Source organism: Typha angustifolia, chromosome 14 (genome assembly GCF_048772165.1).
Source record: "Typha angustifolia cultivar Huaian chromosome 14, ASM4877216v1, whole genome shotgun sequence".
Taxonomy (NCBI): Eukaryota; Viridiplantae; Streptophyta; class Magnoliopsida; order Poales; family Typhaceae; genus Typha; species Typha angustifolia.
Genome location: NC_133252.1, coordinates 13060886 through 13076352, shown reverse-complemented (window position 1 = coordinate 13076352; position 15467 = coordinate 13060886). Strand labels below are relative to the sequence as shown.

Below are 15467 nucleotides of genomic sequence, written 5' to 3'. Positions count from 1 at the left end.
CCCATTTAGCTTGTTACTCTTATTTTCTCTGTGGTTCTGAAATGGCTGTGCAGGCTTGTAATAGGTTTAATGCATATTTCACTTTTTAATCTTTAGTGTGTCAAGCTTTTGAATTTGAATGAAACATCTGCCTACGATTATTCTTCTAGACAAAGAGAGAGAAAGAAAAAACAGTTGATAACTAATTTAGTCTAAAGTTTACGCAGTTGAAGAATGGTAGGCTACTAGTTAGAAACCCTTGTAGTTTTAAACCATGAAGGTTGATTCTTTGGTTCAACATCTTATTAAATACATTAAGTTCTCATAATATAGTCAATAAAATAAAACTTTGATTCAAGAAGCCGTTATTACGGTCATTCTAGAGCTTATAATGGACCTGTCTCTTTAGATGATAGTAACGTAACCATGAGTAACACGAGAAAAGACTAGTCTGTGATGTGGGAAACTTATCTCTTAAGTGCTGTGGTACTTGTTGGACTTTTCGCAATTCTTCACCTAATTCCCCCTCTATTCGATCTTGATTTTTGAGGCCCCTCTATTGATTTTGGTTTTTGAGGCATCACCTTATAAGCTATAACTCATATAAAATATAAATAATTGGCTACCAACTTTTTATACATCTAGATTTGTATGTATATTTTTGGAGATAATTATAATTTTCCTTACCCGAAGATTATTAATTACTCCTTGCTCCACCACTCTCCCCTCGTGAATCCAACGGCTATTCTTAAATAAATAAAAAACCTCCGCGTCACCACTTTGTGTCACCTCCTACGCCCCAAAACCCCGAACTTTCCAGCTTACTTTCTCCCCCTCCCTCTTCCAATCTTTTTCCTCTCTCATGACTCGCCTCCTCTCGCGATGCCATCGCCTCTCCGTAACGGCGGGTCCACCCCTCACCTCGTCTCCCCTCACCTCGTCTCCCCTCACCACTACCACTTCCACTCCACCGTCTCCGAGCAGAAGCTCCGGCGGCTCAACTGGCTCACCCTCCTCCTCCGCCTTGCCGCTTTCTGCTTCTCCCTCGCCGCCGCCGTCTTCATGGCTACCGACACCTCCCGATCCCGCTCCAGCAACTCCCCTTCCTGGCTCGATTCCGACTCTTTCCGGTACTCCTCGAATCACACGCCTTCTTGCTTGCCCTCGACGAACCCTAAAATGAATCTCCTTTGATCAGGTTCGTGTTCGCTTCGAACGCCATCGTGGCTCTGTACTCCCTCTTCGAGGTGGGCGTCTCGGTCTGGGAGATCCTGCACGGATCCACGCTTCTTCCTGAGTCGATGCAGCTCTGGTTCGATTTCTCCCACGACCAGGTTTGGCGCTCATCTCTGTTTCCGCTTTGATTTCTCCTTCGGGCAAAACGTCGAACACCATGAGGACTTTTCGGGGGAACTGTAGGCATTTGCGTACCTGGTGCTCTCGGCGGGAGCGGCGGGGACGGCGGAGGCACGTGCGATGAGGGGGTCGAGCACGTGCGCAGCGGAGGGCGCGTTCTGCGTGCAGGCCGCCATCGCCGTGGCGCTGGGGTTCGCGGGTTTCGCGTTTCTCGCGCTCGCAGCGCTCGTTTCCGGGTTTCGACTCGTCTGTTACCTCGTCACTGGCTCGCGTTTCCCTCTCTCCTCCTTCTAGGTAGTGAAAAAGCCTCAGCCGCTTGCTCCTTCCCCCCTTCTCTCTCTCTCTTTTATTTTTTTCTCGATTTTAATTTTTATTTAACTTTTTAGTTATTTTTTGCTAGTGTTTATATAGTGTGTGATGATATCTATGTCTGTTGCTCCCTTTTTTTTCAAATGAAATCAGAGGTTGAGTAGTTTTTTATGGTGTATGATTTAATGGTAGTAGGATCAATAAACATAATTTTCTTTTGCAGACTTAATTTTATTTTTGCAAATAAACGAATGGACTTCTTTTTGCATGAAAAATATTGAATAATAGGCAATCAATTGAATGAGAGCAAGGAGGGAGGAAAGGACAAATTTCTTTTCTCTTTCGATCACAGTTAGCTGCTTCAACTTTGTATTTGAAATCCAGTGTTATCTCTTCAAAGTTGAAATCAAAGGGCACATAAATTTTCTCAAGGAAAGTTGAGACATGAGTCATCTTGACTCGTAAGAGCGGTCTTCCGCACCAAGTACTAGGACTAGCTGTACTCTTAACCCATACATTACCCCTGGAAGAAGGAATGAAATTTCCTTAACCACTAGGATACCACCTTGACTGGCCAAACTCTACACATATGACATATGTAAGAGCCTAGTGGACCACATTGGTACGATAATACTTGAGCAAAACTTGGCTGTTGGCACTTACTTTGTCGCATAGTCTGTACAGATATTTAGGTCCACGTCAGCAGAGAGTTGTGTCACTCCCTCAACTTTTTTTATTTTAAAAAAAAATTAAATTAAATTTAATATAAATTCTCTAAAATGTTTAGAAAAAAATATATGGGAAAAAATGAATGTTAATTAAACCTTTTATTTATTTATTTATTTATTTTGCCCGGTAACGTAGCATCACGGGTAGTTCGCTTCTCGTGTACTACGATGTGCATAGGCTGCCAAATTTAATAAGTGACTTTTATGTGGTATCATATCAAATGGCTCCACCGAATAATTTTTCTACATGGATGATCATTAATTAGTTGTCCCCCTCTGCCTTCCTTCCAGTGATCATCTCTGATGTGTTTGGATCTTAAGGAGATTTTTTGTTGCTTTTATTATTATTAATCTATTGATGATTGAGTCAGAGGCCCAGACCCACTTCTTCTTTTTTTTTTTTTAAATATATATACAAATATAAAATAAAAGGATGGCATCTGACGTTAAATTAAGAACAATTATGATGATCTGTTTGTAGGATCATTGAGAACAATAGTTGATGGACAAAGCGATTCGCAATAGGATTAAGACCACTTGATTCAAGGGTAGAAAGTGTTTTAGTGGTCTATGCCACCTCAATTTAAAAGGTGAATGATAGAATATATATATATATACATCCTTGTTTAATATCTTTCCATCTCCAAATATATCCATCCGACAACTCCTAGACAAATCTGTCATTTTTGAAACAATTACCATGTCAATAGCTTTTCCTGTTCTAAAACAACAACAACAACAACATCATCATCATCATCCTGCACTCGATATACCACAATATATGCTTGAAATCTTAACAGCAACATGAATTGGACAAGCTTTTATTGCACTGGGACTTTGAAATTGTAGTGAAAGTTGGATATTCACTGAGTCTGCAACCTTAAAACATGGCCACTTCAAATGTGAACCTCTACTTTTGGAGTACAAACTTTACAATAGGATAATGAACAGACAACCAGCAAGTATTACTTGTTTATTTATTTTGAGATAAGCGAGAACACAGTTAGAATTTATTCAAGAGAAAAATGAATAAGTAATACTCAGAGAGAGATTCCCAGACTAGCATGGGTCAAAGGCTAAAATTGCCAATACTTCAGGGATGAAGAGTACTTAGTGCAGGCTCTGCAGTTAAGCAGTTAAACATAGACTTAAAAAATAATCTATGATCTAAGTTAAAAATATGGTAATAGAACTTGAAAATTTTTAAATCTGACATTCATATTTTATGTAGTCACTAATATATATATGTCATCAAATACTCCTTTGACCCTTCCCAGGACTCAAGGATCAAAGCGAGAGAGATGGGTGGAGTGGAGTGGAGTAACCAACCAAAAGATCCCCACTTATAATTTTTAATTACCTCTCATGCTCTTTTGTGATTTATTCCACTTTAATTTTACTAGTAGTGTTCAATCCATCACCTCTTCTATTAAAAGATTGTTTAAATCTTGTTAGGTTACAAAGAGTTCGGATGCTCTCCAGTGATTGATGAGCTTAGTGATAATCCAACCATCTCACCTACCAATTTCGTAGTACCATGATAACAAATATGTCATAAAACATTAATCTATTCGCATCTTTTGAATACTATCTATTGGAATATTGAATCGTACGTCAATCAAAACTATATGTTCCAATCTCAAACAAAGTGCTATCCAAGGAATTGGGCACTCTTCCCACATAATTTAATCAAAACTCATAATTTTAAAATTACGTGAGTCCAATTGGTGGAACAATTTACCACATTCTAGCTCAAACACTAGCTATATAAAACCTCTCATATCATGCTTCCTTAGCCATAGCTATCTCAACAATAAGAACAAACTGTTAATTTTATTCTCAATACATGAGTACTCGCACATTGTCATCGCCATCGTCGTCATCACCATCACTGTCCTTGCCTTCTCGATCATCCTTGTGGCGCTCCGGTGCCCTAATTCCCGCGCTTCGGACCGCCATTGCCTGTGCCATCATCGGTACTGCCACCATGTACTCGCCCACCACCTTCCGCCGCCACATCACATTCCCTGCCTTCTCCTACGTGACGACGATACTCACCATCGGCGACGCAACCATAGCCGACGCGCTACACGGCGCTGCAAGCGCCTTTTACGGGACTATTCTTGGTGTTCTCCCTGCACTCCTGACACTATTCTTGATGCAACCGTATGGAGTATTCTCCATTGCCACCACCACCCTCGTGGTGGCTCTGACCTCGTTTGCGGTGGCGACGATCGACTCCGCCGGATTGATCACCAAACGGGTAGCTCTCGGCCAGATCGTTATCATCTACGTTGCAAACTTCAAGCAGGATAACCCTACCCATGCTAAGGCTATGTTAATGCATCCGGCTCATGTGGCAGCTAGCACTGCTATCGGAGTATTGGCTTCTATTCTTGCTACAATGTTACCTTATCCGAGCTTTGCATGCTGCGAGGTAAAGAATTAATTTTCTTAAACTTTATACGTTACTGGATACATAATGAACAAAACAGTATGTGGGGTTATATAAACATAAGGACACTTATTCACGTTAGGTGAGAGAGAAGAGCAAGTTATACACGGAGATGGCGACGGAGAGAATAAGGCTTTTGGTGGATGCCTTTTGTTCGGATAACTATTCCTGCATGACTGCGTTCATCTCCCGAGCTAGGTGCTTTGGCTCAGCAAGCACTAAGCTTCTCCAAGATATTAAACTCAAGCAAGTAAGTTTAATCTTAATTAATTACGAGTTTTTTTTTTAAAATTTGCGTAATAGATTAGCTATCTATCTAAGTTTAGTGTATAAATATATATACGATCTCTTTGCTTCATTGGTTTGTATAGATGTTTGAGTCGCATTTATCCACAAACGTCATGCATGCATGTCGGTAGAACCCAAAAGAGGATTCCTCGTCAGCATCGAGCTGATATTGACTATCCAATAAAATAAAATATTATAAAATCTAGGCATGGCTACTATTCTTCACCAAAAATAAAGCTGCTAATAATGATAAAAATAATAATAAAACAACGGTTCTACCGGGGATAATTTAAAAACGGTATATATATGCATATACTGTTTTCTTTATCTAAATAGCTCTCTGTTTTGTCGCAGAGTAAATCACAATGGGAGAAGCCGCCATTCAAACTATCACCACCCCATGCTCATAATAGAATGCCATCAGATAGATTAATGCAAGACTTCGAGATGGCACTGAGAGGAATGGAGATTGCTCTAACTTCCACCACATTATTCCCTATCAAATTCTTGGATCAAAACCTCAAAACCAATCTACTCAGCCTAAGGGACCAACTAATCCTTAAACTACTGAATCAGAACTTGTTAACAGAGGCAAAAGAGATCCGAGATGAATCCCTTCGATCTTTAAATTTCATTTCCAAAGACTCCAAAGACCTTGCACCTTTGTTCTTCCTCTTCTCTATCAATCTCCTCTGCAATGACCCAGAACTAGTGAATGCTGCGCAAGAGATGAAGGTGATGTCGACTACTAACCAGGCTGCAGAGTCTTGCGGAGAAGTGAAGAACAGAGAGGCCAAAACTACTTGCTTACTCAACTCTTTGAACTTAACAAGTACAAAGTTTATAGTAGCATTGAAGTGTTCTCTCTCACTAGGCCTCTCTGTGCTTCTTGGGCTTCTCTTCAGCAAGGCTAATGGATACTGGTCCGGACTCACTGTGGCCATCACCATGACTCCATGGAGGGAATCCACATTCAAGTTAGCAAACGTTAGAGCTCAAGGAACAGCACTAGGATCAGTCTATGGAGTCCTTGGCTCCCTAATCTCTCAAAATCTTATGGAGTTGAGATTCCTAGTGCTCCTCCCATGGATCATCTTCGCCGGCTTTCTTCGGCACAGCCGGATGTATGGGCCTGCAGGAGGGATAGCCGCCGCCATCTCTGCGGTTATAATCTTGGGCAGGAAGAACTACGGCGAGCCGTCGGTTTTCACCATTGCTCGGCTCACCGAGGCCTTCATTGGCTTGCTCTGCTCCATCTTGGTTGAGCTACTCTTGCAACCAACCAGGGCTTCAACTATGGCAAGAACCCAACTTTATCAAAGCATTGGAGCACTTGGAGAATGCATGGAGTACTCATTGGTTTCATCATGGGATCTAGGAGTATTAAAAGAGAAGGAGAAGGAACTAAGAGAACAAGTGAATAATCTCAGCAAGTATACAAGTGAAGCAGAAGCAGAGCCGAACTTTTGGTTCTTGCCTCTGAACATAGCTTGCTATCGCAAGCTTCATGGCTCTCTAGCTAAGATGATGGAGTTGCTATACTTCATGGGCCATTCTCCTAGTTTTGGTGTTCCTTGGAATGAGTTAAAAGAAGGCATAGATGGAGATCTTGAGCATTTCAAAAAGCTCGTCGGTTGTTCACTCAACCATTCATTGACAAGCTTGGAGAAAGGATTGGATGACCTTGAGATTGGAAGACAGCAAGAAATATGTGGGTGTGGAGTTTGGAGTGCTCATGAGGAAGAAGAGGGCGAGAAGGTAATGGCTTCCTTTGTTCACCATGCCATGGAAGTGGCAGAGAAACTTCAAGTTGATATAGACGGGGAACAAAAGTGCAAAGTTTTTCTCTACCTTGCTTCAGTTGGATTTTGCATTAAGAGCTTAATTACAGAGACAAGGGAGATAGAGAAAGGGATATTGGAGCTATCTGCTACCTAATCAAACCTTGTAATCTCTTTCTTATGGAATTATTAAAGATATATATATATATATATTCTTGTGATCCAATAAATTCGGCACCTTTTCGCCACCTTCTAAAATATTCTTTTCTCAAGTGGATACGATACTGCTAGTAAGTGGACGATCACCATTTGCTAATCAAGATGGCGAGTCAACTAAAACGCATATGAGCAGCAATATTTTATTATTTTGATGATTTTAAAAACAATTTTATACTATTTTCTTGAGGCAATTGTTAACAATATTGTAACTATTATGCAATAATTTTTTTTGGGTTAATTAGCATATTGGTAGATAGTTAGTCCTTTTTTTTTGGATAGTTAGTCCTTCTCGACAATCGAATCACCCCCAAATCCCACTCCTAAATTTGAGTTAATCCCATCATAAATCACCGACGATTCCTTACTACCAGGATTAAAATTTCTCTCCAAATCCCTAATCTACCTTGCGGGACTCGTGATTCAGATCATAGTTTGGTGGGTAAGAGAATTGTCGCTTTCGAGAATTTTTGGAAGCTTTGCGTGTATTCGAAGTCGTGCGTTCCACCTATCACATTCTCTGTCGAATTGTTTTGATAAATTTGCTCATTTATTTATATTGTTTGGTGGGAGTACTTACGGTCTATATAAGGTGTTCGATCTCCAGGTTTCTCTAAAGCTCATCATCTAGTTGGTTATCTCTCGGTTAATTTTCGTATCATCTAGTTGCTTGCGAGTCTAGAAGAACCGATTTTAGCAATGGCGAAGGAATCATCCAATGGGGTGGTGAAGAAGCCGCCTCCAAGCCCTTCTCCTCTGCGAAACTCAAAGTTTGTTCAGGTAAAATTATTCTTTTTTCCCCTAATTCCAATTCGATTTGAAGAGATATGAAGGAGGTGATAGAAAATGTGATATCTTTAGATTACGAATCTGGATCAAGATCTGACTAGGTGTTTTTAATTTTTTTATTTTAAATAAGCATTTCCATGTTCAGTTTTGGGCTTATTACGATCCATTGTCGATGCAATTTTGACATCATATGACATTTTGGAATACCACTTTGCTTTGCAGTCCAATATGCGGATCTTGGTGACTGGGGGAGCTGGATTCATTGGGTCTCATCTGGTGGACAAGTTAATGGAAAACGAAAAGAATGAGGTAATGGCAGATTGTAGAATGATTTTATTTTGCTAGATCATTAATAATTTTAGTTAGCCAAAATTATTCTCAATGCATGAAGAGATTTTGCTGGATTCATTGTGTTTCCAAACTACTCTTATATTGGATTGTGTTATTTTATTTGTGGGCAGGTAATTGTTGCAGACAACTTTTTCACGGGTTCAAAGGACAACATAAGGAAATGGATTGGTCATCCAAGATTTGAGCTGATTCGACATGGTATGCTAATAGCTTTCATCTGATAATTATACTTTGTTATCTGTGTTTAGTTCTACAGTCCTACCATTAGTCAAGTGTGCACTGTAAACATTGTGAATGTGCTTTAATAATGTGCTGAAGTTTCTATTAGAAATATGATAATGCCTTGATCATGTCTGAAAGTGTCATATTAGTAAAACGCTTCCTGTTACTACTCCGTATGAGTTCTTATTAGATCTGCAGTCATAAAAATTATCTATAAAGAAATGTCTATAGTACATCTTCTCGTTATTTATTTTGCTATTCAATTTTGCCATTTTTTTTTCTAGCTATAGCATGGTTTAGGTGCTCACTTTTTTTTTTCATGATATTATGTTATTTTGGTTTCATAAAATGTGAGATAAGTGTCCTTGATGCTGGCTGGATGTTTTACCTTAATTAACAAAATATTTCTCTATTTTCAGATGTGGTAGAACCATTGTTGGTAGAGGTTGATCAAATCTATCACCTTGCTTGCCCTGCTTCTCCGATTTTCTACAAATACAACCCTGTGAAGGTGTGTTCTCAATACAAATTCATGAGCATTTTGAGCATGTGTGTCATACTTGGATAATAGAACTCTTTGTCACGCTTTTATCATGAGCTTTACTAGTTGGATGCACAAAGCTCCCAAGTAATTGGCTGATCAACTGATGTAATATTTGAGGGATGGTTTATGTCTGGCAATGGAAATCTCAAAATTTATTTCTCCATTCTGACTGTTATTTTTTCTTCCTTCGGAATTTAATATTTTTCAAGGATTTGTGATCCTATATTGCAAACATCTTCATCCTACTCATGGAACATGTTTGTAGATCATCCTTCACAATAAGATGGTTCAACGTAGAGTTTTATATTCTTATATCTTTCAGGACAAACCTATTTTGCCGCAAGTTACTAAATCTTGTATTAGTTTTGACACCACCTATAAGCCCTACTCCCTAGTGCTGTCCCCTTGAAGTTGATCTGCATATGCATGTTCATGTGATGATGTTAAATTCACTAAATAGAGAGTGATTCACAAAATGTTTTACATAACAGACAATAAAAACAAATGTCATGGGCACACTAAACATGCTGGGGCTTGCAAAACGTGTTGGGGCAAGGTATGATATAGTCTCTAAACTACCTTCTTCAATTCTGTATTTCTATCAGACTTCTAAATAATTTTCTTCTCCTTCAGGATTTTGCTGACATCAACCTCCGAGGTCTACGGAGATCCTCTTGAGCATCCTCAGACAGAAGAGTACTGGGGAAATGTGAACCCAATTGGTATGCCCTTTATAGTTTCAGTTAGCATGTAACCTTCTGTGATTGTTGTTTTCTTTTTCTTCCTTTCCATGCAACAATAAGGAAATTATTGTATTCTAGGAGTCAGAAGTTGCTATGACGAGGGAAAGCGTGTGGCAGAGACCTTAATGTTTGATTATCATAGGCAACATGGCATAGGTGAACTTTGCTATTCCTTTTGAGATGAAATCATGTGTCTGTATGTTCATTTCTTGATGACTGTTTGTGGCTTTATTTTTTTTACTTGACATATATTTTCTGTAGAGATCCGAATTGCAAGAATTTTTAATACATATGGACCACGAATGAATATTGATGATGGTCGTGTTGTCAGCAACTTCATAGCTCAAGCGCTTAGGTAACTTTGATGTTGCTAGATTGTAATTTACCATGCATTACTTTGGAGATATATCTGCTCTTTCATAACTGATATTTACTTCACAGAGGTGAGAGCTTAACCGTTCAAGCACCCGGAACACAGACTAGGAGTTTCTGCTATGTCTCTGACATGGTAATATTTGCCTTACGCATATTGACCACATCTTTAAATTGACAATTTTGACATTCTGATGTGATTGTTGCTTTTTACTAACAAATTTGAAGGTTGATGGCCTTATTCGGCTGATGGAAGGAAATCACACAGGTCCTATCAACATAGGGAACCCAGGTACTTTTCAGACCTTTCACAGGCCACCAGTTACTCTCCTCTTTAAGTGAGATAAAAAGGAGCACACTAGTTTAATTGCACAGTATGTAACTTTCACTTAGATGTTCCCTAGATGGTGTATGTCCTCCTGTCCACCCTTATTTGGCGCATACCTACTACACTTATTCTGTTGGATCTCTGTATACTATACACTTGCATTCTCTAATGGCATGTATAATGTAGGTGAATTCACAATGATGGAACTTGCCGATACTGTGAAGGAGGTAAATTACTCAGAATCCTTGCTCTCTTCTTTACTTGTTCTGAATTAGTATTATCTAAGTCTGTGGTTTCAAATTAACTTTCCTTTATGTTTCTTTAAAAATTGTTAGTAGAACAGCTCTTAATTGATAATTTAAGAGTGAGTGTCAGCTTGAGTTCTGTTTGTTGATCTTTTTGTTCCTATACCAATGTTGCTTCGGACCCAATCTTTTCTTTGAGGAGCTTCCGTCCACATAGTCTTTTTTTGTAGTAACACTAGATATTCATCATAAATGCAAAGAATGACAGACACCAAAATGAAACTGCAGTTGATTGATCCTGCGGTGCCTGTGAAGATGGTGGATAATACACCTGATGATCCACGTCAAAGGAAGCCCGACATTACCAAAGCGAACAAATTACTGGGGTGGGAGCCCAAGGTTACACTGCACCAGGGCCTGCCTCTCATGGAAGCTGATTTCCGACAGCGTCTTGGTGTGCCGAAAAAAGCAAGCCTGTAGCCATCGACATTTTGGAGAGTCAAAGCTATTTAGATGTGCCAGCAATTTGTCTTGCTTGCGTCTCGTCTCCACAGAGAATATGTATTTAGCCTTAGTAAGAATACTTGGGGTGTGCGAAAAGAAGTTAAAGCATAAAAATTTGAATAATGAAGAATTTTCTTTTGTTTACTTCAAGAGATTGTGTCAAGTCTTGTACTATACATGAATCTGTATTTTGAGCTAAAAGATTTATACAGAAATAATAATCTTTTTTTCTTCTTTCTATTCACCACTTCTTTGTTTTCTAATTGTGGTCTTGAAGCTTTTTGAAGATACCAGTCTAATCCAGCTTCGCAATAAGATCACTCTTTCTTTGCTAACTATATGTTGTCAGTCTTCTGATGTTTTAAATAGGTTCAATTCTAGTTACGGATTTTAAGATTTCAATTTTCTGCGAATTGTTTTGAGAATTCATATAGAAAATTTTATTAACAACCTTTCCTACATAAAATGAACAAAAAGCTTCTGGATTAGAATAATCCTAACAACATTTGAGAGAATGGCAGACATAGAGAAGTATTCTCTAACCAGTGTGCAATTGATTTCTAAGATTTAGGGGGGAAAAAGAAAAAATCCTAGGGTGCTGTTTGTAATTAGTGGAAATTCAGGGTCCGAACCGTAAATTAATCGTATATAAATAGATTAATATTTTTTCTTTTATAGTCCCAAATGACAAATCCTGCCCCTCCACGATCTTGAAGGAAACGAATCACAGTGAGGAAGACTGGGGGTATATCCGTCCAGAAAAAAGATGGTCCAGATTAGTACCAACACTACCTAGGTTTCCTTGTCCCCAAATTTAAAACTCCATTCCTCACCTCCGAGCTTTTGCTTTCCCAGTACCTTATCGAGGAGTAAGCCGCTTTCCTCTCCTCGAGATCGAAGTATAAGTTCGATCTCACCACTTCCTTTTACGCGAGTTGGTATCTACTATCTTGTCCTTGCTCATCGGATTTTATTTTATTTTATTTTAGATTTTTACTTAATTTATGGTTATGGTTTTTGATTTCTTTGCTGCTTTGATGTCGGTTCATGAATGTGGAATCTCTGATTCACTAGGATGTGTCGAAAATTTAAAGCAAGGAGCCCTAGATTCATGCTCGAATTCGATCTTGCACGATCGGCTAGGGTTTCGATTGCTATCGACTTTGAGAGGCTTTAAGGATGCATTTAGAGTCTCTTGTTCCTGCTATTTATATTTCGATGTGCTGAGTTGAAATTTCGGAACAGGGAAGTGGAGGACTTCTTTAGGGTAAATAGAGGTTAGAGGGATCTGTGGTTTAATCTCGGAGGATTTGATTTGGGTGGATATACGCCATGAGTCACGACGGCAGTAGGAGCCCTCCACGGGTACGTCGATTCCGAAGCGAGCGCACGACTTACCGCGATGCTCCATACAGGAGAGAGCGTCGCAGTTACAGGTGAGATTTTACAATATCAATCATTTTACTTATCATTAGTTGTAATTTTTCTACGCTGTTGTTTTGTTTCTAAAACGAAATGAATTACTTGTATCTTTTTTGGAAATCGCAAACAAACTTTGGTAGGTATATTACCATTATAGTGTTTTGCTGGCATGTGAACTTGCATCGCAGGTCCTGAGCAATAGGTAGCAAACTATTTAATGGATCCCTGTTGCTTATCATGCTTGAGCACTTCTCATTAAAGGGGTGTGACTTATACAGTGCAGGCCAAGAACTTGAAGTTGATTGACTCAAACCTATCACACTATTAATTTAAGAGGCTATTAGGATAAAAAAAATAGTGACACTAAGGTGTGTAATTGGTTTACCTAGTGCAAAAACTCTCCCTCTCCTTTTCAATATATCTACTGAAGCTAGAGATATATGAAAATTACTACTGATTTTTTTTGGCTAGCGTATGTGCAAGTATTTACTCAACATTTCCCTGATTGACAACTTAGGCATATCATTTATGAGCTTCAGTGTTGAGAGAAATAATTTAATTGTAACATAATCATGTTTAATGCAAAGAGATAAGCTAATATACTGTGATGTCGTTGAAAATGGTCAATTAGTACTTATATTTATTTGATCAGTGGAGTTACTAGTCAACAAATGTAGGGAAACAATGAATTACTGATATTTATTTGCTTGGGATCCCTTGTTAACCATTCTGTAGGAATATTAGTTTCTCAAGCATTCTAATATTTATGAGATTCAAACATTTGATATTTCTAATATATGAATCTTTTTGAAATATTTTCTATGCCATCTAAGCATCTTTCCTTCTTTTCTTTTGGGAGTTTAAGCCATACTCTGTTGCCGAGGTAAATAAATTATTTACTGCTGCAATTAGGTACACAAGATAGAACCTGCTCTTACTGGTGTTGGAAGCATCTATCTACATTCTTAGTAGAGTATCTCATGCTACACTTGTTATAGGCATTTAATTGTTCAAGGAACATCCTATCTTTATTCTATTATGTTTTTGTCTCCTCCTAGGGATTTATTATGTAAAAATTGCAAGCGACCTGGACACTATGCCAGAGATTGTCCAAATGTAGCTGTCTGCAACAACTGTGCTCTTCCAGGGTATGATGATTCTTTCGGATTATTTATCCTTTATATTTATGAATAGATGCATTGCTATTGTGCCTGATTCTTGTAAAGTTGAATAGGTTGCTGTTTGGGTAGTACTTCGGACCTCGTCATTAGCTTGTCCGTGCATTGCCAAATGATTACCGGCAAAGCTTGCTCTTTTTATTAGGAACTGGGAGTCTACTCTTGTTCTACGCTTTGTTTCATGATTCATGGTTTGTTTACCATCTTGTTCAGTGAAATTATACCCCTCTTGGTTCTTTAAGTTTTCAAAGGGTTATGTAGCTACTGAGGTCAATGCTTCCAATTATGCCTCCTTAAACTTGGTCAGCAACCTTTCATTTAGTTCTAGGGTTCTTCCTGTCTATATAGTGTTTGTGGCAAGTAGGAAGGGTCTATGCCTTCATGACTTGTCTGGTTATAGTAAAATTGGACCTGTAAAAATTATTACTATTTTGACTTGGTGATGATAGGCACATTGCAGCTGAGTGCACTGCTAAGACTGTGTGTTGGAACTGCAAGGAGTCTGGACATGTTGCTAGTGAATGCAAAAATGAACCCGTGTGCCGCACATGCAACAAGACTGGTCATTTGGCACGTGATTGCCCTGGCTCAGGTTTAAACTCTGACACCAGGCTTTGCAATAATTGCCACAAACCAGGTCATATTGCTGTAGACTGCACCAATGATAAGGCTTGTAACAACTGTCGCGAGACAGGTCACCTGGCACGGGACTGCTCAAATGAACCCATATGCAATTTATGCAATGTATCTGGTCATGTAGCTCGCAACTGCCCCAAGGGAAACTTGGCACCACAGATTAATGGTGGTTCTTTCCGTGACATCATTTGCCGTATGTGTGGCCAGCCAGGTCACATCAGTCGTGATTGCGTTGGCATCGTCATCTGTAACAACTGCGGCGGGCGTGGCCACCTATCATATGAATGTCCATCAGGTAGAATTTTTGATCGTGGATTTCGCAGGTACTGAGCTGATATGGTGTTCCAGCATTGCTCTCCTGTGGTGTTTGAGAGTATCTTCATCAGAAATTGAGCAAATTTTCAGTTTATTACATTTGGGGAAGTCTTCTTTGGTGGGGACTAATTCTGGATAGTGTTGGTTTTCTTACTCTTGAGATGTTTCCCCTAGTCTTTCATATGGTGGGGAAATGAAGCCGAGACTAGCTTCCATACAATTTGCATTGCTTACAATTTTCAGGTTCTCTCCCTTGTTGTAAACTGCATGTTTTAGCTAAACTTTACCGTTGAGAAGATATGTTGATGTAAGACAACATTTTACGTGTAATGGCATCATAGTCATGCACTCTGGATGATTGATATGCCATTCCTGATTCGTGTCTTGCCATCTGAGATCACCGGCAATCAGTTTCATGGTGATGTGAGCACCATGAATTTTGTGCAATTTTGTGGAAACTGGAAATGCAATATATTATTACGTTCACTCTGTTAATGCAGTTACTAGGTGATGTATTAGTTTATTACTAGCTCATAACAAGCAATGCAACATTCAGAACATCGGATAGGAACAAGATGACTTTCGTGAAATGTCCATCAAGGTGTTTTGGGGAGTGATTGACCAATCCTATCTCTGTTTTAATTTTCTTTTTATTAAAATAGGCTGCTCTTCAAGTTTATGGAGTTTAATTCATTGTAGTTTTTAG

At 39.0% G+C, this 15467-nt stretch overlaps 4 protein-coding genes across 7 annotated transcripts; all 4 read left to right on the top strand.

Moving 5' to 3' along the window:
- Nucleotides 1-748: 748 nt before the first annotated feature.
- On the top strand, nt 749-1866 carry LOC140776100 (CASP-like protein 4C1). Its single transcript, XM_073119675.1, has 3 exons — nt 749-1109; nt 1178-1313; nt 1399-1866. The coding sequence occupies exons 1-3, from the start codon at nt 862-864 to the stop codon at nt 1627-1629; spliced, it is 615 nt and encodes a 204-aa protein (XP_072975776.1). The 5' UTR covers nt 749-861; the 3' UTR covers nt 1630-1866.
- Nucleotides 1867-4238: 2372 nt separating this feature from the next.
- Nucleotides 4239-7266, top strand: LOC140776658 (uncharacterized). The gene is made up of 3 exons (XM_073120442.1): nt 4239-4809; nt 4910-5077; nt 5470-7266. The coding sequence occupies exons 1-3, from the start codon at nt 4360-4362 to the stop codon at nt 7051-7053; spliced, it is 2202 nt and encodes a 733-aa protein (XP_072976543.1). The 5' UTR covers nt 4239-4359; the 3' UTR covers nt 7054-7266.
- A 149-nt stretch (nt 7267-7415) lies between these two features.
- On the top strand, nt 7416-11454 carry LOC140776659 (UDP-glucuronic acid decarboxylase 6-like). Of its 2 annotated transcripts, none has more exons than XM_073120444.1 (13): nt 7416-7554; nt 7720-7892; nt 8124-8210; nt 8363-8450; nt 8894-8985; nt 9510-9574; nt 9652-9740; nt 9840-9917; nt 10023-10116; nt 10203-10269; nt 10362-10425; nt 10648-10688; nt 10995-11454. In XM_073120444.1, exons 2-13 carry the CDS (start codon nt 7812-7814, stop codon nt 11184-11186), a joined length of 1038 nt encoding a protein of 345 aa, XP_072976545.1. In that variant the 5' UTR covers nt 7416-7554; nt 7720-7811; the 3' UTR covers nt 11187-11454. The 2 variants fall into 2 exon arrangements, with proteins under 2 accessions (XP_072976545.1, XP_072976544.1); XM_073120443.1 differs by having other exon boundaries at nt 7457-7609.
- A 558-nt stretch (nt 11455-12012) lies between these two features.
- Nucleotides 12013-15256, top strand: LOC140776592 (uncharacterized). 3 transcript variants are annotated; one of them, XM_073120337.1, is made up of 4 exons: nt 12013-12144; nt 12456-12646; nt 13691-13780; nt 14260-15256. In XM_073120337.1, exons 2-4 carry the CDS (start codon nt 12543-12545, stop codon nt 14774-14776), a joined length of 711 nt encoding a protein of 236 aa, XP_072976438.1. In that variant the 5' UTR covers nt 12013-12144; nt 12456-12542; the 3' UTR covers nt 14777-15256. The 3 variants fall into 3 exon arrangements, with proteins under 3 accessions (XP_072976438.1, XP_072976437.1, XP_072976439.1); XM_073120336.1 differs by having other exon boundaries at nt 12013-12148; XM_073120338.1 differs by having other exon boundaries at nt 12028-12079.
- Nucleotides 15257-15467: the final 211 nt, after the last annotated feature.

What these genes read in the sequence shown, in the direction of transcription:
- LOC140776100 (XM_073119675.1), top strand. Translation starts at nt 862, where the DNA reads ATGCCATCGCCTCTCCGTAACGGCGGGTCCACCCCTCACCTCGTCTCC. An exon ending in CTCGATTCCGACTCTTTCCG is followed by an intron (nt 1,110 to 1,177) that starts GTACTCCTCGAA and finishes TCCTTTGATCAG; the next exon opens with GTTCGTGTTCGCTTCGAACG. An exon ending in TCGATTTCTCCCACGACCAG is followed by an intron (nt 1,314 to 1,398) that starts GTTTGGCGCTCA and finishes GGGGAACTGTAG; the next exon opens with GCATTTGCGTACCTGGTGCT.
- LOC140776658 (XM_073120442.1), top strand. Translation starts at nt 4,360, where the DNA reads ATGTACTCGCCCACCACCTTCCGCCGCCACATCACATTCCCTGCCTTC. An exon ending in CGAGCTTTGCATGCTGCGAG is followed by an intron (nt 4,810 to 4,909) that starts GTAAAGAATTAA and finishes TATTCACGTTAG; the next exon opens with GTGAGAGAGAAGAGCAAGTT. An exon ending in AAGATATTAAACTCAAGCAA is followed by an intron (nt 5,078 to 5,469) that starts GTAAGTTTAATC and finishes GTTTTGTCGCAG; the next exon opens with AGTAAATCACAATGGGAGAA.
- LOC140776659 (XM_073120444.1), top strand. Translation starts at nt 7,812, where the DNA reads ATGGCGAAGGAATCATCCAATGGGGTGGTGAAGAAGCCGCCTCCAAGC. An exon ending in GGGAAATGTGAACCCAATTG is followed by an intron (nt 9,741 to 9,839) that starts GTATGCCCTTTA and finishes ATTGTATTCTAG; the next exon opens with GAGTCAGAAGTTGCTATGAC. An exon ending in TTCATAGCTCAAGCGCTTAG is followed by an intron (nt 10,117 to 10,202) that starts GTAACTTTGATG and finishes TTTACTTCACAG; the next exon opens with AGGTGAGAGCTTAACCGTTC.
- LOC140776592 (XM_073120337.1), top strand. Translation starts at nt 12,543, where the DNA reads ATGAGTCACGACGGCAGTAGGAGCCCTCCACGGGTACGTCGATTCCGA. An exon ending in AGAGAGCGTCGCAGTTACAG is followed by an intron (nt 12,647 to 13,690) that starts GTGAGATTTTAC and finishes GTCTCCTCCTAG; the next exon opens with GGATTTATTATGTAAAAATT. An exon ending in AACAACTGTGCTCTTCCAGG is followed by an intron (nt 13,781 to 14,259) that starts GTATGATGATTC and finishes TGGTGATGATAG; the next exon opens with GCACATTGCAGCTGAGTGCA.